The 23,513-nt window shown below is 47.4% G+C and overlaps 1 protein-coding gene across 2 annotated transcripts in view; it reads right to left on the bottom strand.

Moving 5' to 3' along the window:
• Positions 1–23,513, bottom strand: part of ARHGEF10 (Rho guanine nucleotide exchange factor 10) — a 1,326,864-nt gene that overhangs the window by 978,671 nt on the left and 324,680 nt on the right. For both annotated transcript variants that reach the window (XM_069606090.1, XM_069606091.1), the window contains exons 5-6: positions 15,887–15,953; positions 14,512–14,591 (exon numbers count right to left, since the gene is read on the bottom strand). In XM_069606090.1, coding sequence (XP_069462191.1) covers positions 14,512–14,591; positions 15,887–15,953 — 147 coding nt within the window. The remainder of the gene's footprint in view (positions 1–14,511; positions 14,592–15,886; positions 15,954–23,513) is intronic.

The raw sequence follows: 23,513 nt of genomic DNA, 5'->3' as shown, positions 1-23,513 counted from the left end.
CCAGGGCGGAGTCGGTGAGGTTTTGGAGGCAACCATGGCACTAATAGAGCCATGGTTACCTCCAAACTCGTAATGACCCCCAGTGAATATTAATTGCAAGTTTTAATATTTTCCAAGGATCTAACCCGCTGTCTCAGCTACTCATGTGGCTGGTGCTATGGGATAGAAAGAGTTGGTGGAGAATCTAATAGGATTATAGCATTCCAATTAATCATAAAAAAAGGTTTCCAGTATTCTGTTTTTACTAATTTGTACACATAAACACAGAGGGAACTCAATCTGTTTACTGTCTGTATTTATTTATAAAAATGGAAAATCAGGTCTTTCTGTCTGGTTCTCTATGATGCCACTCATACATCTCAGGTCAATCACATTGCAGATTGGCAACATGATGGTGTATTTGTTGTATGGAAATTGTATTGAAGGTTGTAAAATTGCTGACAGGATATATCTTAAGACAACAGCAGTCACAGGAGCAACCGTTTGTTGTTGTTGAAAAAATTGAGCTAGCATTTCTTTCCTACATGGCTGCATGTGTTCTTTAATCAATGCATTTTAATTAGAATAAATGCAGAAAAATACTGCTTGCGCATTATCGTTTTATATGACAAAAAAATATATGTGGATAAATACAGAAAAAAGGCCCAAAAATAAATACGGATAAATACAGACAGAAATGGCAGAAAAATAAATACCATACAACCGGAAGCCTTAATCATAAACATCAAAAAATGCACACCTCCAACTAAATACCCTCATAAAGATCATGCATACCCACCCTCATAAAGATCATGCATACCCTTCTTGGGATCGAGCTACACAATAGAACTCATACAGGCATTCATCCAAAGCAAACTGAAGTAATGGGCCTTTGCATCAGCCGCCTTAACTATCTGATCAAACAATTGGAGCCATTCCAAAGAGATCGGCTAGACTCATACTTGCAGTGCGGAAACACAACCGCATTGTACCAGCATTATGATCCTGAAAATGGGTCCCACTGAACAAATCATACAGCTAAAAACCATTGCCTCACCTGCAAAGGTTTCTGGAATAAGGGTCCACTATATGTGTCTAAGCTACAGCCACATTATTTTCCAAAACATGAAGCTGTTCCTCGAGCCATGACACTGGAATCAGGTCACTCGAAGAATTCAAGGACTTCCTCTGTGCTATTCACTTCACTTGCAGCATCTCTCCGGAACAGCTCAGCCCATCTATGCCAAAAACGGAATTTCCTTACTTCAAAAAGAGCTGTGAAGGGAGCCACCAGGGGGCGTCGAGACGTGATGCAGCTTCTCGGCTGATGTCCTCCCCAGGGCGCTTTTTTCTTGAATCTGGGACCCCCAGACCCATTGGACCCGTGCCCTGACCCCCTCCGGGGCCGTATGGTGGTGTTGTGCCTCCGGGAGTGCAACTCCGACGTCGGGAGGTGCCGGGATCCCGGAGATCGTAGCCCTCGGGTGGCGAACGGGCGCAGCCTGGAGCCTGAGCCCGCCAAGAGGAGCCGCGCGGAGCAGTCCATCGAGCGGTGGGGGAGGGGCGGAGGCCTCGGCTGCTGTCCGGTGGCGCGGGCTGGCCCCCATCCGGGTCCCCCCCGTGGTGGCCAACGGGTGGGACGGAGGTGCTGGCGGACCTGCGAAGTGCAGAGTCTCTCCATCATAAACGCAGGTGAGAAGTGACGCCTGCGGGCAAAGGCTGTGTTCCTCCCGCGGAGGGGAGGGGAGGGGAGGCGAGGAGCGTTCCCGCATTGGACTGGGGCCTGCTGAAGGAGCTGTCTGGAAACTGCAGGCTGTTTGTTTGTGGAGGGACGCTTCCCTGTGGCCTCGGGGGAGGGGAGTGTGAGGCCCCAGGTGATCGTCGAGCCCGGAGCACCTGACCGGATGGGGTGAGCGCGGATGGGGGTGAACGGGCCCATGTTTGGAGCGAGCCTGCCGGCCCCCTCCCCCCCGACTCCTGGCCGTGAAAGATCTACCTACCCGAGGAGTTGCAGTGTGCTGGTGTCGTCAGTGAAGTGCTGTTTATCTAGGAAGGGCTCCTTGGAGACTGAGCCCTTTGGTGCTGGATGGTGACACGACATCCCAGCCAACTTTGAACTTGTTTTGCTCTGTTTTTGCTCACCTGGCCCTTTCTTCCTCTGAAGGCCCTTAGCTTGGAGAACTGTGTTAATTCTGTGGAGGGTTAGGGCTCCTCTGACCCGCTACCCGATTCCCCGGATTGATCTGTGATTTGGCCCCGATAGTGCCCGGCGATGGGGAGGGGGTGGCCAGCCTGATACCCAAGCCCACCGTCCCCACCCAGGTGCGCAGATCGCCCACTCCATCTGTGGAGTCTTCCCAGGGAGCTGAAGGAGGAAGAGAAGTACTGGGATCCTCCCCGCCCTGCACCCTCTCGGGGGTCTCTGTCTTTTCGCGCTACGGTCTAATCTGTCCCTCAATGAACGGAGTGCAGACGTTACAGAAGTTTCGGCGATCGCCTCGGCGACCTGTGGTAGACATTAGTATGCAGGACAACAACCATTCTGAGGCATCAGAAAGTCAAGCTATGAGCCGTAGCATGACAGCTCTGCTCGAAGGAGATCCGAGGTTTTAGAGCGGACATAGGTAAAATATTGGACTCTTTGGATAAGAAAGTGGACGACGTCGAAGACCGTGTCCAGGCCCTCGAGGCTAATCAGACCTCGGCCGACCTCTTTGAGACTCAATTTGATATGAGGCTTGCAGAGCTTGACAGGAGGGAGGAGAGGATCACGCTCAAGCTGGACGACGTCGAAAACCGGGAGCGATGGTCGAATCTGTGGTTTTTTGGCATTCCAGAACAGGAAGGTGAGACGTAGCTTGATATTGTGCGGAAGATCAGGGAAATCATTATCATTCTGTTTGGTGGAGATAGTACTACTGTCCCGACGATCGACCGGACTCACAGAGCGGGAAGGTGCACGGCAGGCCCTCGCTCGATCCTGGTGAAATTTCATTATTTTGTAGAAAAAACTAAGATCCTTGACTTGGAGCGCAAGAGGGGACCGATCGAGTGGAATGGCGTCAAGGCCTCCATCTATCAGGATCTTTCAGCGCTTACCCTGGCGTGCTGCAGGCTATGTGGGCCCCTGACGAAGTGGCTGCAGGCCGGGGGAGTGCGCTACAGGTGGGGTCACCCGTTCTCGCTCGCCTTTGAGTTTAATGGAGACAGATATTCACTTACCTCAGAGGCTGACATTCAGAAGGTGATGAATGAGTTGCTAAGTGACTCTCCCCCGGATGGTGGTAAAGAGAACAAAGAGCTACCACGGGACCGTAACAGAGAGACATCGGAGTCTCTAGGGCGGAGACGTGTTCAGGGGCATAGGAAATACAGAAAAATTGCTCTCCGGGGCAGCCTAAGCCATGAAGAAGCACCATGAGATTTTCTGGTTGTTGTCTCTCCTGTGAGGCTGTAATGTAACTGGATGGAGACAGCAGCGGGCTGTCTGGGGTGGAATTCTGAACTTGGGGCTTCTCGGAATGTATTCCTGTTGGTTTGAATGATTCATTATGTTTTTGTCCCCCCTTTTTTTTTTCTTCTTCTCTCCTTTTCTTCCTCTTGTTTTCGGTTGGGGGGCTCAGTATCCTGTGGCGTGGTTAAAGATTTATCGCCCAGGTGGAGGCGATCCATGGTGGTCTGGGGGCCTGGCATTTTGCAGATGCAGTCCTTTCGGACGCTCAAATGTTGGGGGGGGGTGGGAGCTGGGTTTGTGGGGGGGGTATTGGAGCTACCTTGTTCACGGGACACTTTCATGTGTGGGGTGGTTTTTGTGTGTGCTCTGGAGACTTGAGGTTGTGTCTGCAGAGGGGCAGCCACAGGGCCTTGCATAGACTACCCTATTTTCTTAATGGATGACCGGGCTCAACCAATGTCTGTGGGGTCCCCTAATGGGTGTAGTTTGAACTCTCCGACTAAGAGGTCCCTGGTGTTGAGAGAGTTTGTGAGGCTGAAACTCCACTCTGTTTGTGCAGGAGACCATTGGATCAAAGGGAGGGAGCCTGTTTTTAAGTCCAAAGCTATTCAGCAGGTGTTTTCGTCTTCATATGGGACGAAGAAGCGAGGGGTTGTGCATTTGGTTTCCCCCAATGCCCACTTCTCTCCCAGAGCCCATAGATCAGACCCAGAGGGGCGTTATATTATGGTTAAGGGTGAGGTGAGGGGTTGTATCTTCACTTTAGTGGGAGTATACGCCCCGAATGTAGGGCAAGATGTTTTCTGGCAGGGAATGGGGGAGAGAATCAGGGCTATTGCAGAGGGAACTTTGATAGTCGGGGGGGACTTTAACATGGTCTTGCGCCCTGAGAAGGACAGGAAACTTTTCAAACCTGGCTCCGAACCTAGGCCCCAGACGAGACTAGCGGACTCTTTCCGCCGAGTAAACGAGGAATTGGGCCTGGTTGATGCGCACCCGGCTGACGATGGTCGCGAACCCTTTTATACTTTCTTCTCTGGAGTCCACCAACCCTTCTCCAGGATAGATTATTTGTTCGTGGACCCTTCGATCCGGGAATGTATCACAGATTTTGGTGTTGAGGCCATCCCTTGGTCTGATCACGACCTGGTTCGAGTTATGTTCGGTCTCCCCTTGAGGGAGCAGCGTCAACCTTAATGGGTATGTAATGACTTATTACTCTTGGATAAGGAGCTTAAGCAGTCCCTCCTGGCCTTTATCTCTCAATTCTTTCTTCAAAATGACACAGGTGAAGTGGAAGTTAGAACTGTGTGGGATGCGTTTAAGGCCACAGTTAGGGGTGTTCTGATGGAGATGGGGGCTAGGAGGAAGAAAGAAAGATCCAGAGAGGAGCGTAAACTAAGGGAGCAGATTTTGGCCATTCAGCCGGGAGGCAGGCTGAAATCGCAGATGAGTCCTGACGACCGTGGGAGACTACAACATTTTAGGGGGAAGTTGGCCGCCCTTCTGGTGGGTCAGACGGAGAGAAAGCTGTTGTTCCTGAAGCAGCGCTATATGGAAAGGGGGGAGAAGGCAGACAAAATTCTGGCCTGGCGATTGCGTGAACTCCGACAGAGCAGGCATGTTAACTGTATTAGTACTCAAGCAGGGGAACGACTGGTGGATGACGTTCAAATAGCGGAGCAGTTTAAGATATTCTATGAACAACTCTACACGTCAGGCTACAATGGGGAAGGAGCTGCAATTGACCGGTTCCTAGATTCTCTTCCTATCCCATGTCTCTCTCAGGAAGGCTCAGCCTCTTTGGAGCTTCCCATATCGCCCCAGGAAGTAGTGGATGCTATCTCCTCATTGAAGAGCGGTACGGCCCCAGGGGACGATGGATTTACTATTCGATTCTTCAAAACCTTTCGATCCACGTTGGCTCCATTTTTGGCCAGAGTGTATAATGACGCCCTTGGGACTGGCTCTCTCTCCCCCTCTATGATGTCGGCTCTGATTGTGGTGATTCCGAAGGAGGGAAAGGATCCTTACCTTCGTCAGTCCTACAGGCCTATCTCCCTCCTCAATGTTGATGTTAAAATCCTGGCCAAACTCTTAGCGAACAGATTATCTAAGTTTCTTCCCTCTCTGGTCCATGGGGACCAGGTGGGATTTATTCCTGGGCGTCAGGGCTCGGATAATGTTAGGAAAACGCTCGGTCTGATGTACGAAGTGGCGAGGCGGGAGTCAGAGGCTTATCTCCTTTCGCTTGACTCTGCAAAGTCCTTTGATCGCGTAGAGTGGCTTTTTATGGGAAAGGTGCTCCGTAGGATGGGCTTTGGTGATGGTTTTTGTGGGTGGGTCTCAGCCCTATATAATGGTCCATCTGCGCGAGTTCTCGCTAACGGCTCTATTTCTTTGAGATTTCCGCTCTCGAGAGGGACTCGTCAGGGCTGCCCCCTTTCCCCTCTTCTATATGCTTTGGCCATGGAGCCATTCGCCATCGTGGTCAGAAACGATAAAGGAGTTGCGGGGGTGAAATGTGGGGACTTTGAATTTAAATCATCTCTCTCTGCAGATGGTATTTTAGTGTATATGTCTGCTATGCATAGCTCCCTCCCGCGGTTGTTGGATATAATTTGGTGCTTTGGGGCGTTCTCCGGGCTTAAAATCAATTTGTCTAAGTTCTGCATTTTGCCTATGGATGGGCTCGAACAAGAAATCGGTGACCAGTCTGAGGTATTGGGGATGAGAGTGGAACGTTCTGGCACGAGATATTTGGGCACTATCATACCTAGGGATCTGGGTGGATCTATGAGTTGAACTTCCCCCCTCTGCAGGCCAAGATTTTTAACGATCTGGTCAGGTGGGCTCCTCTTACACTGTCCTGGTTCAGACATATGGATACTGTAAAAATGTATATACTTCCTCACCTCTTTACCTCTTCTTGGCTCTTCCCTGTGTCATCCCCGACACTTTCTTTGATTCTCTTTGTTCCCGCCTCTTTAGGTTTGTCTGGGGTGGTAAGAGAGCTAGAGTGAAATTTAGTACCTTGACTCTTCCAAAGTCGCTTGGGGGGTTTGGCCTTCCAGATGTTAAACTGTACTATAAAGCTGCTCAGCTGCGGGCGTTGCTAGAACACCTCAGGGATGAAATGAGGACATACTGGACGTACGTTGAAGATGTGCAGGTACATCCACATAAGGTCAGAGATTTATTGTGGGCTCCCCCACGCTCTCTGCCAGCGGTGGCTAAAACTCACCCAATCCTTTCGGTCCTCGGGGCGCTATGGAGGCCGAACAGGGACAATGGGTTCCTCTCTTCGTGGCCGTCCCCCTTATCGTCATTGTGGGGCCCCCCGCTTAACCTGGGGACACGGGGCTTTCGCAGGACGCAGTCATGGTCGGATCAGGGGCTTGAGAGGGCGGTGCAGTTGTTTAGCCAGGGTGGTTTTATTGACTTTAACCAGTTGTCAGAAGCGCTCCCGGAAAAGCCAATTCCTATCTTTGATTATTTCCAGCTCAAGGGCATTCTTACCCAAGCGGACTTGGGTAAGAATGCCCTTGGGTCCATCTATCGCGTCCTCTGACTCCCTTTGAAAACATCGTTGTGGAGGCTAAGTGCAGGAAGGGCTCTTTTTCCAAGATCTACAAGGTATTGGTGTTGGTTAATTTAGAAGGTAGGCAGGGATTTAAAAATGTATGGGAGGAGAGGACGGGCGAGTCCTTGGATGACCGAGACTGGAAATCAGTATTTAGGGTAATTTTTGAGGGGAGGCTTTATACCGCAGCTATGGAGCACAATTTTAAGCTCTTGCACTCCTGGCATCGATCCCCTGTCGCACTGTCTAGGATGTTCCCTAATGTCAGGTGTATCGACCCACTTTCAAGTTATTATGCTGCAACATTTGGTGCTGTGGGCTTGGAAAATCCAAGATGGCCGAAAAGCCCACATTTGCGCCAGAATCCAGGAAAACCGCGCAGTTTTGCGCACACCAAAATGGTCGCCTGACCTGCCACCCACCAGTGCGAGCGTGATGGGCCAGAAGCGCCATGAGCAAAATCAGTGCAAAGGAATATGGTGCTGTTGAAAATCAGTTTTAATTGATGTCAAAAATTGCTAATATCATGGCCACAAAATTACTCTACTGCAGAATCTATAGCAATACACTGTTAGTAAATGCTATCAAGTAAAATCCCTGTTTTTGAAATGTATTAATTCAAGACAGCTCCCAAAAAGGGGTGCAGTACCGGCGCTCGACACTAACCGGTGCTAGCGGTCTAAAATCTGACAGGAGGCCTGTCTTTCAGGAGCTGACAAGGAACCTGAGTTAGCTGGAAACTTCAAAGCCTTTCTGGTTAATGAGAATTCTTAACACCTACTGTTCACAGGCCTGGCTGCATTCTGCTGCCCCCCACCAAAAGGTCACGCCTCTCTGATTGCACCTGGGAGCAGGGAAACAGAACAATGAACTTCCCTTTGCTCCAAGCAATTTCTAAATGAGGGGGTCGTAAATGGCTTCCTCTTGGAAGAAACTGGGAGGAGCCCTGCCCCTGTGAGCCAGCTGAGCTTGGAGGCGGGGACAGACAAATTCCCCCATGTGCTTTGGAACCTAAATCACACCCCTCTAGGCCAGAGCATAATTTTAGAAAGATGGATAATTCATAGTACATAATTGTCAAAATTATATCAATAATCTCATGATTCCTGTGATTTTTCTGTGCACATTTTAAGAGGTGTTAGGACTCTGTGGTATGTTCTGGGGGGTAGTAGTGGAAAATAAGGTATTACTCCAAATGTATGTATGTTAAAAATCTGACACTTCATCATCTGATGCCCATATTCCTTGCGCACATTTGTGTAAATTCTGGAAAGGTTTAGAGGTTGTGTTCTGGTTGAAAAGGGCAGAATTCTGTCAGAAGTGGACACAACATCTTACAAAGACAGGGATCAGATGGTCTGGTGCTACAGAAAATATGTTAACTGGACATATAATATTAGACAAATTGTACATAGATAAATATGCATTTGGATCAAAAATAGATTTGTGTTCAAAGTGACAAGGGGAGGATCCTCTGACCCATAAACATACCTCATCACAATGACACTCCATCTCCTTCCCCCAATCAAGGGAGAGAGGAGAACTTGGCCAATGATCAGTTGTGAGGGGCAGGCTTAGTTATGCCCACGCACATACCCATTTTCAAAAGACATAAAAAGAGCCACTGAGACCCAGGAAGGGACATTCACTTTCCAATTCAAACTGATTTCTTGCAAAGCACTTTTGCCGGACCAGACAATATCCAGAAGGACCATACCCAGAACTTAGAATCCAGACTTCAGAACTTGTAGCAGAGAGGCCTAGTCCACAAGCTGAATCCTTTTCAGCAGGCCTCAAAATCTTTTGCAACCTAACTAAACCTTCAACAGCCGGGCTGTGCTGTTAGATTCTGGCTAGAACCCTGTGCCAGAACCCAGAAAGCAGTGCTGTATCCAGAGAGACCCAGACCAGACCGCTGTGCAGTGCCAAGAACTTTTGCCAGAACCAGAGAACAGAACCAGAGAACAGACCAGACCGCTGTGCAGTGCCGATAGCAGACCCAGACCAGATTGCTATGAGCAGAACCAGTACCAGAGACCGTCCGTGGCGAGTGAAGCCCAAACCTGACCAGACCTTGATGGCCTATTTCAAATTTTTAGTGTGAGTACTCAGCCAGATCTGTGCAAAACCAATCTCTTAGTCTAAAATAATCTGATTCAAACCATTTCCACCTATCTAGAACTGCATTAGAAATCACGTGTTCATTCTGTGACTTTAAAGCTGTGAAAGTGTCATTTGCCATTCTGAATCATTATTTCATTTCTGAAAATCTACCTCCACAAAATCGTCCGTATCTTTTGAACCGCGTGTGCTATGAACCTTTCATTTTAAAGCTAAGATCCTCAGCTTTCCAACAAGCCCTAAACCGACTTTCTCCTCCTTATAGTTTTTCCGTAATCGTGCTCGACGCACTCGGAAAAATTGCCGCAAATTGCAATTTGAATCAAATTTCTCCACCTGTCAAAAATCGCTGTCTTTTACTTGCAACTGCTGAAATCCGTTTTCAACCTGATAATCCCTCATGAATCACTAATAGTGTTGACCTGAACCAATCTTAAGTAGCTATCACATACCCTGAACCTCCTATAGGGAATTACAATCATTTTAGCATATTTTCACTTCTTTGCAAATCACATTTAAAGTATTTTTGCCTGTGTTTTAAAATCATCCCTGTTGCTCTAAGCTTGCTAGGGGGGAACTGAATTGGTATTACATTTGATTGTAATCCTGAAAATTGTGTGCTCTCCTTCCATTGTCAAGTGAATTGTCAAAAGGAAAAGTGATCATATTATCTCTTGTGGAAACCATCTCAGTTATTTCTGTGCTGCATTCTTTTCCATCATTGCATTTCCTTGAAACCATAAAAGTATTCTCAGCTACTTTATCCTCTCTATACCAGCTCCCAAGTGATTACAAAAGTGTGCTAGTGTAATATTATCCATTGTTGATCACTGTCATATTCATAAGTGTGTGATCAAATATTAATTTATTATAAAAGTGTGATATATATATTGTTTATTTTTTCAAATAAATCTTTTCATTTGCAAAGCAAACCACTTCTTGGCTCAGTGAGGTCAGGGGGATTCAAAAGAGAGGGGCGTTATACAAGGGTTTATCATCCAGATCTATGAACATGTCATAAAAATATATAATTAAGGGCTTCCCTTGGGCATCCCGGACTCAGCATTGACTTAGTTGGAGTGCTGAATTGAAGTCGCTTAACACTAATGTGTCTCCCATGTGTCCTAGGACATGTTCAGGTAAGGGAACATGGTTCCATATGTGGTGGGAGTGTCCGATCATTAAGAGCTATTGGGTGGAAGTGCTCAGCTGGATCAGGGGCATCCTGGGAATCTCCCCCTCCCTTCACCCTATGGAGATCCTATTGAGTACTCCTAGACCTGAGTCTGAGAAGCCACCTTTTTCGAGGGTGACGAGGGCTAGGTTGAGAGCAGGGAGATTGGCCCTAGCCCAGAACTGGAAACGTTCCCGGGCCCCGTCGAGGGCTGAATGGTTTAATAAACTCTTGGCTATTTTTACCTATGAGAAACTTGCAGCGATCGCCAACGATAACATGCCTTCTTTCCTGCAGGATTGGACTATTGTCTTGTTAAGTGAGACTGTGAAATCTTGAAGCTATAATGTAATTGCATTTGAGATGGGTCTTTCAGGCGGGTGGGGTTGAATCGGGGTGATGTTTGGGGACCTCACCGTCAGAGACAGGTTATAGGGGCGAGGTCCCAGGGTTTAGACCTTGTCTCGTACTCCAGCGCACACTTTGGTGGTGTTTCCTGTGAAGCTCCTTGTTTGGGGGATGTGGGGGGGCGGAGGGATGGGTAGGGAGGGTGAGGCTTTTAAGTTGTTGAGGTGGTTAGATAGGGTTTCGTTATGTTCTGGCATCAGAGGTTTACTGATGTATATGTTGGTATTTGTGAAACTTTATAAATTTAAAGTGGGAATGAAAATAAGGGCAAGGGGGGCAGGGGGTGGGAAGAGGGGGATTTCGCCAGATGTTCTTGTTGCAGTGGGTAGTATTTTTAATGACTGTCTGGTTGTTCTGTATTTTGAAAAGGTTCAATAAAAATTTAATGGGGCAAAAAAAAGAGCTGTGAAGTTAGAACTCTTAAAAGAAACTTTCAGAGTAATCACTATTACATGCCTAAGTACTAGGCGAAACCATGCACTTTAAAAGTAACTTTAAAATGGGTCAAGGAAGCCATTTTGCTCTGTTAGACCACTGTGGAATTGCATTTGTAACCCAATTGGGTGGAATTGCATTTGTAACCCAATTGGGTGAAATGTACTGCCATTTCCCTCTGTTTCTCCTGCCCCTTATTCATGTTGTACTGCGCATATTACATCTACCTCTGTTCTTTCAGCTGCGTTTTCCTTACAGACGCGCTGTGAAGTGTATTGTATTTGCGAGTGGAACTGTCTTTGTGTTCTGGGTGGTTGGGACATGATCGTGGACTGGTTTGCAGTGCGGCCCGAGTGCCCTCGGAGCAGCGGCTGCAGGTAACTGGGGGTGATCCCCCACACTGTAAAGACTGTGCCCGGTGACCCCGGGCGCCGTAGGGTGTCTCTCTACCATCGATCCGACAGCATCCGTGGCCCACCCCGGTGACCGGAGGCTGGCCCTTCACATTGGCAACAAGGATCTTCGCCCCCCTCGCAGGCCTGCAGAGGGAAATGCCGAAGGAGTCGACGTTCCTCCGTTGGCTTCGCGAAAAGGTGGCAGAGCAAAGAGGCCACGTGTGCAGTCGCGCTCGGCGGCCGGGGCCCCTGGACGCACACCTAACAGTGGGCACCCGGTGCCGGTGCCATTCGCCTCCACCCCGTCAAGGGGAATATCTATCTGCGGCGGAGGCCGCCGAACGGAGGACTGCCCATCAGGCTGCGTGTCGGGGCCCGGCCCGGAACAAAGGAAGGGGGCGGGGCCGGTGAAGACTTGTGTCGAGAGGAGTCGCCGCGTGGGCCTGGTGAGGCAGCCGTGGTTACACAGCCGTCAGTATCTGAAGCGGCAGCCAGGGAGCCAGCAGCCCACGATCACATAGGCTGCCAGAAAAAAACATCAAAACTCACTGTGTGAGCTCCGGATTCTGAACGCGCAGCGGCCTGAAGGGGGCATGCCCTCAACTCGGGGTGTCTGCCGAACAAAGAGAAGGGGGCGGGGCCATCTCTCCGTCTCTCTTGTAGAGGAAGGGAAACAGACTCCAACACCCGGGGCGCAGCAGTGAAGAGCCTGGCCACCAGGAAAGGGATGCCCAGCAGCAGCCGGGCCCAAGAAAGAAAATACCCATTGTTTACCAGAAGAAGGGATCTCGAGGTTCACAAAGTGTCCCAGCCAAAGGACAGTGGTTCCTCCTGCCGTTTTGAGCTGTGCCAAACCCGAAGGTAGCGGCTCCCCCCAGAGTGCTCGCGTGCCCTCTGGGATCCAGGCATACGAAGACTAAGGTACAGGGGTGTGTCATCTGCACAGCTATAGTACCATATCCCAAAGGTAGCGACCCCCCCACGGGGCGATCGTGTGCCCTCCAAGACGTCCGGGAGGGAATAGGCACCCCAAGACCTACCCCTTGCAGCTACAGGGTGTGCCCGACCAGGGGTCATCATGGCGGAGGACGACAATGAGGGCATATGTCGAAGGCAGCTTGCACCACTGCCCCAGTTTGACACAATAGGTTCACCTGCCAGTTTGGGTCCCTGGTGGACAGCCTGGGCTGAAAACCTAGAACTATACTTTGAGGCTATGGAGATCAAGGATGCAGCGAAACGCCCAACACTCCTGTACTCCGCCGGACTGGCGCTTCAGAGGCTATTTAAGACTTTGAGGCCCCGAGATCAGTCATACGGTGCAGCCCTTGCAGCCCTGAATGAGTATTTTCGTCCCATGGTCAACAGGGACTACGAACGATTCTGGATGAGGTGTGCAAAGCAGGAGGAAGGATAGAGCCTTTATGCGTTTCATGGGAGGCTGCGTGGCATTGCACTGTTCTGCGTCCTGGGAAACTTCGAGGGGGATGAGATCAGAGGGCAGATCATTTATGGCTGCAGCTCCTCGAAGCTACGCAAAGAAGTCCTGAGGGACCCGACGCTCACCCTCGATCGAATACTAGGGCCCAGGAACTGGCAGAGGTGCGGGCCTCGGTCATGGACTCCTCTAGACATCACCTCAAAATGGAGGCCCCCATGCAGCGAGTGAGGATTGAGGAGGTGGCCGCTGTCAGCAAGTGGCCAGGAGGAAGCGTGATGAGGAGGGGAGACTGGCCGAGGAGAGACCCAATGCCACAATATGTCATCAGTGTAGGTGGGATCTTCCACACCCGCAGGACTGCCAGGTGATGGGACAAATCTGTGGAAGGTGCAGGAAAGGAGATCACTTCGCACGGGTATGCCTCGCCCCAGCCCCAGCCAGCATGGTAGGGGGGAATGAGTCGAAGGGGAGAAGGACCCCCAAGGTGGTGGCGGTCTAGGTGGCGGAGGGTCCCCGAGAAGTATCGTATGATATGGGGGAGGAGGAATATGAAGAGAATATATTCTTCTTGTCCTGCAGCAGCGCCAGTGGCCAGTTTGATCCCGGGGATCTTCTGAGTCTGAGCAGCCCGTCGTCGGGCACCATGGTGTGTGGACTAGAACACACCTGTTTGTTTGCAGTGCTAAATGGTTAAGTTTTAGTAGCCATTAAGAGGTGCTCGGACTAGAATGCACCCAATGTTTGCTGTGATGATGTAGGGGCACGGTGGGTGCCCGGATAGAATGCACCACGTGCAACCCAGTAGAGAGAGTTCCCGTTTGCAGTGGGGTTTGGTTTTGTTTGTTTATAAAAAAGGAGGGATATTGTGTGTTGGTCTAGTGGTCACCTTTACGCGAGCGTCATGACTGTGACATGACGCTCTTCTAATAAAAGGGGCTCTGCTGGCATGCGAAGGGCAGTGCAGCAGAGCCCCAGGAAGCGGCAACTCGTGTCTGTGTCTTTGTGTTCTGGGTGGTTGCCACGTGATCGTGGCCTGGTTTGCAGTGCGGCCCGAGTGCCCTCGGAGCCGCGGCTGCTGGTAACTTGGGGTGATCCCCCACACTGTAAAGACAGCGCATGGTGACCCCGGGCGGCGCAGGGTGCCCCCTACCATCGATCCGCGGATCGCACTCAGCGCATCCGCCGGGTCGGGTGATCCCGACGGCATCCGTGGCCCGCCCCGGTGACCAGAGGCTGGCCCTTCACATCTACTTAGTTAATTAATAAGGTGCTGTTGCTGATGATCATCTAATTAACAACATGCCTATTTTTATTTCAATTCATAAAGTCAACATGCACTAGAACTTCATGGCTCAAGACAAACAATTGAAGCGATCTATTCATTGTCATGCTATATTGTCATTAAATGTCAGTGATGAAATAATGTCACTTTAATAAATACTGCTAGATAGAGCAAATGCTCAGAAGAGGTTTGTTACTGCACCCGACAAAAGAGCACACACAACTTCAAATCCAACTTACTTTCCATCCATTCCGTGTTTGCAGGATCAGCAGCCCACTTGGCTAATACAGTTTCCTCTTTTTTGATATAATTGTCTTCCCTTAAAAAAAACAAAAGAACAACCCTCATCAGAACTATTTCAATACTTTTATAATTGGCAAGTACTAATCTAGGTTTACTATATGCCATAATGATAACAAGAACAATTTTATAATAATATTAACAATCAGAAAAATATTAATAAAATACCACATAAACCATACTAATGTTAATAGCTATTGACATAACACGCAGAGCACAATGCATACCTTTCATTAGACTTTAAAGAATAGAAATTATAATATCTGGTGAAAATAGGTACGGTTTCCAATAATGGTACAACTGCCTAATGACATCGGAGATCGCCGATTATAATAAAATCATCACATTGGACACAGCACGGGAGACACCGCTTCACTGCTCTCCTGAGCCAATGTTCTTAGCCTTGCTCCTGCTCCTCACCCAATGGCCCTCCCAACACTTGCCAAAAGCCCATCCCTGCCAGAGGGACATCGACGCCCTGAGGCTCATCCCTGCCACAGGTCCCATTGATGACCCAAGGAGGTCCATGCCCACATCAACGCCTCTCCCAAACCCTGACCCTAGGTTAATTCCTAAACAGCGGCCCTCTCACGCCCAGAGACCCATCCTCACCCAAGATCCATTGCTGCTTTGACACCCATCCCCCACCCCATGACTCCTCCCCCACCATGGCTCAACCGCGCACCAGAGCAGAACTCTGCGACTCTGCATAAGGCTGCTTCATCTAAGCGTTCCCAAACATAAATAAAGGCCTATCCATAAAAAATACAAGACAACGATATTTAAAGTAATTTTGACGTTCTGTGCCTGCATAACGCACGTGCCTTTAAAGAGCTCCCCGGTGACTTTCATTGCACCTATACACTAAACTTGGGGTTTCATCATTCTATATGTTGACATATGAATGATGAAAAGTTGAGAATACTGTAGCTCGCTTCGAACAGGTTTCCTGTAATCTGCGAACACATTTAAGGTTCATAATCGACCCACTCTACGTGCAAATTGGAGCTACTGGAACGCATGTGCGTTCTATGTGCTTTTTGTACACTGCTGTTAAAGCAAACTTTGAATATTGAAATACAATTAATGTGTAGCTGTTATCATTTCAGTCACATTTTATGTAATCTTCAAATATAACGTATTGCATAGGTTCTTGGTTTATAAGCATTCTATACTTTCAGTACTAGCGGAAAAAAAAGCTAATTGTTGAGCCATACATTAAGTTAGATATAGAAAATGTCTACATATGCACCCAACATTTTGTATCATTAAAGTAATGGAAAAGATGAGAGATATAGGCTTCCGGGCACAGACCTAGATGATGGATCATCCAAGGACGAGAAGTGAAAATGGGTGTGGTTTGCAACAACTTCCTGTCCACCTAATAAAAAAGGAAGGTACACATTATCAAACAGCAATTCCAAGCTCTTCCTGGAGAAGCAATACGAAAAATGAACACATCTTTGAAAGGTTTGAGTTTCTGTTGAGTTTAATTTACTCTCCTATATCTCGCAGAGCTCGGCTGTGATGTGAAAGCATCATGTGCAGCACGGTCCCCCCCTCTCCCCAGCAAAGACTGGGAAAACACTCCTTGGTACAAACCGGGCCTGGAAAGTGCAACCTCTACTCAGCCAGACAAGCATAAATGCTAAGGAAGGATACAGGGAAAGAAAGGCCTGGCTGGCTGTGGAGCACTTCTATACCCTTGAGGAAGAAAGACAGGGTACTGTCGAACACTATGTCTCTGTAGAAAGGTTTGGAAACATGGACAAACTAGAATGCGTACTCCTTCGTCACTGTATAATGGATAGATGGCAGAGTAAATCCTATGTAAAAGTCTTCTGTTTCCAAGAGTTACATAATTACTTCACTTGCTAGCGTGGCTAGTCTATGTTTACATTTCATTGGGACTTTTGTTCACCTGCAGGAGAAGTAGCTAGAGAAGTTGACTGCATAGAAATACAGGTAACACAGAATTTGCTGCATGGAGCCCATCACTGATTAATAAGATATCCGGCCAGTTCAACATGAAAGAGTTGTGAAATAGTCTTTTTATTTAATTGTCTTTTGGTGAGGACAAGGAGAAACCCTACAATCTTGCCCCATATCAGTAGAAATGACAGAACACACACTGATTGCATGTATAAGCCAGTTTGTGATCACTTTTTCTGTTTACCATGCTTGTGGAGATTGGGTGGGGTGCCATTTATGTTTTAACACACAGCAATTTGAAAGAAAAGCTTTTTTATGGTAAGTAATCAACATTGTTGAAGCAGGAATGTGTTATTCTTTGTCATGCATCGCATAAAGCATCAAGTGGTAAGGCAAAGAGGTAAAAGTGTCTATCTGGAATCCTTAAAGCCGTCCGCCACATTCACACATCCAGACCAACATCAACACCCAAACTACACTGACATATGACTGCATTTCATAGTATGACACTTCCTCTTTCCATATCTCACTCAATGGTGTTTGCTTTTTTGTAATGCAAAGGGCACACTGCTTGCTTGATTGTCTCCACTTTTCATAGCCATTCCTGGGACCACGAGGTACAGACCCCAAGACCAAAAACAAGTCCATATTTACAGATTATGCATACACATGAATTTCAATACAATTAATCATCAATAGGAGATGTGAATATAGTTGCCAGTTATCCTGATAACCTGGTTGGGGCTCTCGAGGAACAATCCTGGAGACCTTTTGATTAGACCGACCTAGAGTAATCATGGGCCTCATTCCGAGACTGGTGGTAGTCATGGCGCTATTTGCGTCATGACTGCCACCAATAACGGGTCCGGCACTGGTGTAGTTCAATGGGGACTTACCGGTGTAGTCCGACCCTGGCAGGACCGGTAAGTTCCCATTGAACAAACCATTCCCCATTCCCATTTGAGCCTCCATAGGACTCAATGGGAATGGGGAGGACGCTAATAACAGGCTTGTGACTTGCAAGCCCGTTATTAGCACCCTGGTCCCTTAACGGGACCCGTAAGGGACGTGTGGTCAGACCACACGTTCCTTACGGTCCCCGCCAAGGGACCTTGGAATAGGGCAGTAAGGGATTACCGGCACTGGTCTCCTTACCTGTGCCCGGTATCCCTTACCGCCCACCTTGTAATGACCCCCCATTCCTTAGGAAAACACGTGGGGATTCTCCTCCTTTTAGAGAAGGAATAGAGGTGATGATTTAATTCTGGTCACAAAGTGCAGGATCAATGACTTCAGAAGCAGTTTAATTCCCCAGATAAACTGATGGTGTGACTTTGAGACAGGTAAAAGCAGAACAGAATGGCTTAAGAAAATCCACAGCTCTGAAGTGTAGCATGTAAAGAGACTGAAGAAGATGGGCTACCGGGCCTTCCTTCTAACACCAAACAGCAGCATTACAAATACCATTTAAGCTAGTGACCTGGTAACACAAGTTCACTACCATTTGCATAATAGGCATGGCATATACAAGAGACCCACGTCCCTATCAAACTGCATCATTAATATAACAATGCACTCTGTGCCATGAATCCACCTGCAGGACAATCTCCAGTCCCAATGCTACATAAATTCACAGATTCTTAAGAGACAAAACAACCTTATTTTGTAACTTCTTGTTTTATGTTTTGCAAAATACATATGCACACCACATATGACAATTTAACACGCAGGACAGCCAGAACCCTCAAGTTCCTGTTCTGTTCTTTTCTTTTCCTTTGGATTTTGCGACTCATACTTTATTCTTCACCATTCAAAATGTACGAAAACATTGTCCAACTGCGTCCAATTCCAAACAAAAATGGACTGGATGGCCTTCTCACGCATGGCCATAGGAAACCTGAGAGCTCTGGGACAGCATTCAGACACCTCTAATGGTACACAACAGAACTTCAAGGAAATCCCAATGCATCGCAAAAATTACTCTAATTCCATACTAATCTTCTATGTTCTCTATCCCAAGAAAATGGGAAACGGTGTAGAGTGTCATGATCGGAGTTCAAGTTCCCCCCGCTTTATAGCCATCTCTGAAGTTCCATAGGTGAGGAGAAAAACTGTGTAGTAAAAACAAGCTTGTGTCCAAATAAGGTCTGGTTAGGCTGTTCCTGAGAACTAGTGAAAAGCAGATAAATCTATTTGCAAATTACAAACAGTCATATAGGCTACGAATTATCTGTTGAGAAATGTGTCTCAGTATTAGCCTACATTTGTTTGTTCCACAATGGTAGTAAAACCAGATTCATGCCACAATTCATCTAGAAAAGGTTATCTTTGATAGAGCTGTACGTCTCATTACTGCACTGAACATGAGGAAATTGATGGGTATTTCTACAGGCATGTATCCTGGAAATAACACAGTTAAGCCCTTTTGGCAATACAGTGTAGGTGCAACCTGTTCCACTCGTAACTGTGGAAGAAACATAACTTAGATTCCGAAGGCCCACCAGCTTTCACCCGACGGCAGTTGTACCAGAGGTTTGGAAGATAGTGAAAGTATTGGTCTCCCAAATGCCACCATTTCTTGACACTCATAAAATACTCAATTCGAACCAGTCAGAATTTAGACCCCAGTCTTAGCACAGATTCAGTCCTTCTTGAGGTTAGAGATAATTTGTTGACATCCTCTTATGAAGACAATGTTAGCCTCCTGGGGTTGCTGGTTGTTTTGGGTGCCTTTGGCACAGTCTATGTTCCCATTCTTCTATGGTGCTTATCCAAGGTCTTCACAGTAGGACACACCACTCTTCATTGTTTTTCCTCTTGTCAAATAGATCCATGGCCATCATATTGGTCTCATTTGAGGCACCAGACAGGATTTCCCCAATTCTCTTTGGTGTACATGACCCTATTGAGCCATATTATCTATGCCAAATGACTGGCCTGCCATTTATAAGTGGATGACAGTCATATCTATCTAATGATGGAAGGGAGGCCAGACTAATAATCCGTCTTCAATAATTGTTTGTTAGTGGCTGAGTGGTTGGAAGTAGGAGAAGTGGTAAGTCAAACAGATTTTCTTTACAGGCCAAACACTGACAATTCTTTTCCAGATCTCTCCTTCCTTCCATCTTACTTTCCTGCTAACATTTAACATTTTGATTTAAGAAAATATAAAAAAAACCTAGCTATGTGGTGGCGAAGCAGGGGAGAAAAAAGACCCCAGAGGCTGGGGAGAAAAAAGAGCTCGGAGGCTAAGGAGAAAAAGACACTACAAGGATGGAAAGAAAAGGGCCCCATAGGCTGGAGAGACAAAGACCCTAGAGACTGGGCAGAAAAAGACCTCAAATACTGGGGAAAGGAAGACCAAGTGGCTGGGTGAAAGTGATCTAGGAGGTTGAGGTGAAGGGACTCAGGAGGTTGGAAGAGCAACGCCGAGAAGTCTGTGGAAAGAAAGACTCAGGTTGCTGTGGAGAGAAAGACGGGAAGCTGGGAAGGGGGAGGCTCAATATAGTGGGTAGAGAGAAACCCAGGTGGCTTGGGAGAGAAAATGAGATCCAGAACGCTGGATGGAGCAAAAGATGAAGAGATTTGGAGGGAGAATCCCAGGAGGAAAGAGAAAAGAGAGAAACCCAGGAGGCTGGAGAAAGAGAAACCCAGGAACCTGGGGAAAGAGAGAAAACCAGGAGGCTAAGAGAAAGGACTGGGGACAGGGAAAAGCAAGAGCCAAAGACAGGACTACCACAATATGTCAGCTGCACAATAACATTGTCAAGGTGATTACCAGACACTGGGACTCATCACAAGTTGGGGAGGTACCCAGGCGATATTACAGCTGCGATACTGCCTGAGCCAATACCTTTACTGCCACAAGGTACGGCGCTATTAGCTAATTGTGCAGCGCTAATTGCACCCGAAAATGGGTGTTAAGTTGGTGCATTTACCCCCAGCTTAAGGCTGGGGGTAAATGCTGCCAGACTCGTGAATGGGTGGACCCTTTAATGCAGCGGTAGTAGCGTTACCACCGAGGCCACTGAGACTTTGTTACGGACTGCAATGAAAAGATAATGAGAGATTATTCTGCATGATTTGAGGCACTGAGCACCGACCCCACATTTGTTTTTGTTTGTTGAAACAGCCGGGGAGGACCTGTCAAGGACTGAAAGAGCTTTACTCTGGACCATTTCAACCTCCCAGAAAGACAATTACACATACCGTATTGTATGAGCATACCAAGCACATGTACGTTATTTTATGCATATTCTTTGCCCTAAGGGATTTTTCCATATCAGAATCCTAATAAAGAGGTTTGGGAAACATATTTTGTATCTGTCTTTTGTTTGATACTTGTGTCCTTTGTAAGAAGGGAGTTTCAATTAGATTTGGTAGCTTTGTACCCTTGTCCCAGAGAGTACATCATATTCATATTGGTCTGCATTTTTCTGGAAAAACCTGTGTGGAGTCTTGTCCGCAGGGCCAACATTGTAAGCTTTTCAAAACTGCCTTCTTATGGTAGCCCAATTTACTCTTAAGTGCAGAGGAAGAAAAGGAGTATTTAAATATAATGCCTTCTAAAATGAATGAAGATCAAGTAACAACTTGATCTTTTGGAAAGTAGGACTCACAAGTTTGAAGGCCTGAGAGTGAGACGACAGAATTAATTTGTAAAGTTAACTACACGTGTAAAGTTAATTCCCTGCTGCAGGATTTTGAGGCCAATTCCTCTTCATCAAGTTATTTTCCCAACAAAGACACCTATGCCCAGGACCGCTATTTGAGTCTGACGTTTATTTTCCTACAAATAAACAATTCCCTCAAAAACCTGCAGCTTTGTATCCATTTTGTTTGGTGGAGAAATACTAATACATGTTTACATCTCTTGTCAAATACAATTTTGCCATTTACTCTGCCCTGTCATACTCATTTTGATACACTTAATTGATAAGATGTTGCCATTCAGATGAACTCATGTAATATAACGGGAACGCTAAGGGTTTCTGTTATTATGTTACAGTAATAGATCGAAGAGTTTCCGACCCATTATTCAGACAAAGAAAGAGGGTTGATTGTGCAAAAAAGCAGGATCTGACAAGCAGGAGTTATTTCTTTCTGGCTACAGACCTACAACGTACTTTCCTTTGTGCCATTTGTCCTTGTTCATGCTTTTGCATGGTAGGAACGTTGCTAGTCCAAAGTCTTGAAGAGGAAGAAGCAGTTGGTAAACACCTCACCCACAAACAATTTACATCCTCATCTGTGATTGGTGAGCAGAGAAAAGGTTTATAACCCTGGCCAAGATGAAATCATATAATTTCTGAAATAATTCAACAATCTCCCAACAACAATCTCCCTCTGCATTGTCCACAAGGCCTTCTGGGGCCTGGGGCTTAAATACCTTCAACTCTCTCTTCCTAAATATCTTCCTTCCGAGCCCTTTGCTCATCCATCTCCAACTCCCTCAGGGTCAGCCGCTTCTCGAAGCAACAAGCTGGGGGTAGATCTCTCTCCGCGGCAGGGGCCTCCCTCTGGAACAGCCTTCCTGCCTCCCTGAAACTTGAGGAGAACCATCTCCGGTTCCGGAAGCACCTCAAAACATTCCTCTTTGCTTCTGCTTTCTCTCTCCCTCTCCCCTGCTAAATTCTTCACTGAAACTGCACTGAATCTGCAACTGGGCCACTCTCACCGACCTCGGTCCTGGGCCCAGCCACTCTCCACTTGCACTGCCTCCCTGGCAACCCCTGCACTGCGGGACTGTCTCTGTATCCCTACAGCCGCCCCTTCCCAGCACTTGTGTGCACTTACCTTGCACTTGCCACCTGCTGGCCCTATTTATTTATTTATTTGTATTCTACTTACTTTGTACTGCACTTCCCCCCCTCCCCCTCCCCTTGCACTTTCTCCCTTCCTCCTACCCCTGCACTTGCACGATCTGAATGACACCTGGCCTAGTAGGATCGTTGTCTGTCTTCCCCTTGTTCCCCCCTCCCTGCCTCGTCGCGCCTTGAAACACTTGTGTATAGGCACATTACAAATGCCATATCATATCATATCATAATATCATGTCAGGTCTTTCCATGAAGTACTACATGTTATAATACACTGGGGTTCTATCTTGCCACCAGTGTTTTTCTATTTGGACTTGCAGGAGCGGCCACGTGAGGGTCACATGACCACTACTTCAGGAAGTGCCCCAGAGCTGTCGTGGTTGCACCATTTCTGTGGTGTGCTGACAAGATCTGCAGTGTGTGCGGTCCTGCTCACCTCGTATTTTCATCTTCTGTCTGACCCCTGACGTTCTGCACTGAAGCAATATCTAACTGGCATTTTCCATCACCACCGCGGCCATGGGCTCCTGTGCTTGGCCTGCCCCCTCCCATTGACGTGCAAGAGTGGTCATGAGGATCACATGACCGCTACAGTAGGAAGTGCACCTAGGGCGTCCTAAGCCCTGGGCGTCCCATTCAAAGGGTGACCCTCTAAGGGTTTTGTCTAGTCCTGTTTGCCTCTGTTTGCCTATGCAAGGCTTGGATACATACTTTAACCGTGGTTAATCAATTCCAGGCACTAGCTATAGCGTACTCTCAGCTTATGCTTGGCCTCTTAAGTTTTGGTTTTCTGTCAACACATATGCCACAATGCATACCTGTTCACTGTTCCATTCGGTCGGTGTTTCATCATTCTTCACGCACTCATGACTCTACTAATCTGCTCTATCCTCCCTTGTCCCTTACTAATTCTTTTCTGTTATCTATTGAACTTTGGAACATATGTTCAGCTTGCCAAAAATTACATTAAATTCTTGAAAACCTTTCTTCGTTCAAATTTCGAGTTTTTATGTCTTAACTGATACATGGATTACTCCTGACAATACTGTCATCCCCGCTCCTTTCCTTATATCCTCTACTAATTCTACACACTCCCCTCACATTCATTATGGGGGGGTGGAACTGGCATTCTGTTTCATTGATGTTGGTCGCTTGCTTCCACTATCATGCTTCCTTCTTTCCCATCATTT

Source organism: Ambystoma mexicanum, chromosome 4p (genome assembly GCF_040938575.1).
Source record: "Ambystoma mexicanum isolate Mex_15411 chromosome 4p, UKY_AmexF1_1, whole genome shotgun sequence".
Taxonomy (NCBI): Eukaryota; Metazoa; Chordata; class Amphibia; order Caudata; family Ambystomatidae; genus Ambystoma; species Ambystoma mexicanum.
Note: the sequence above shows the minus strand (reverse complement) of the source record. Positions and strands in the feature narration are given on the sequence as shown.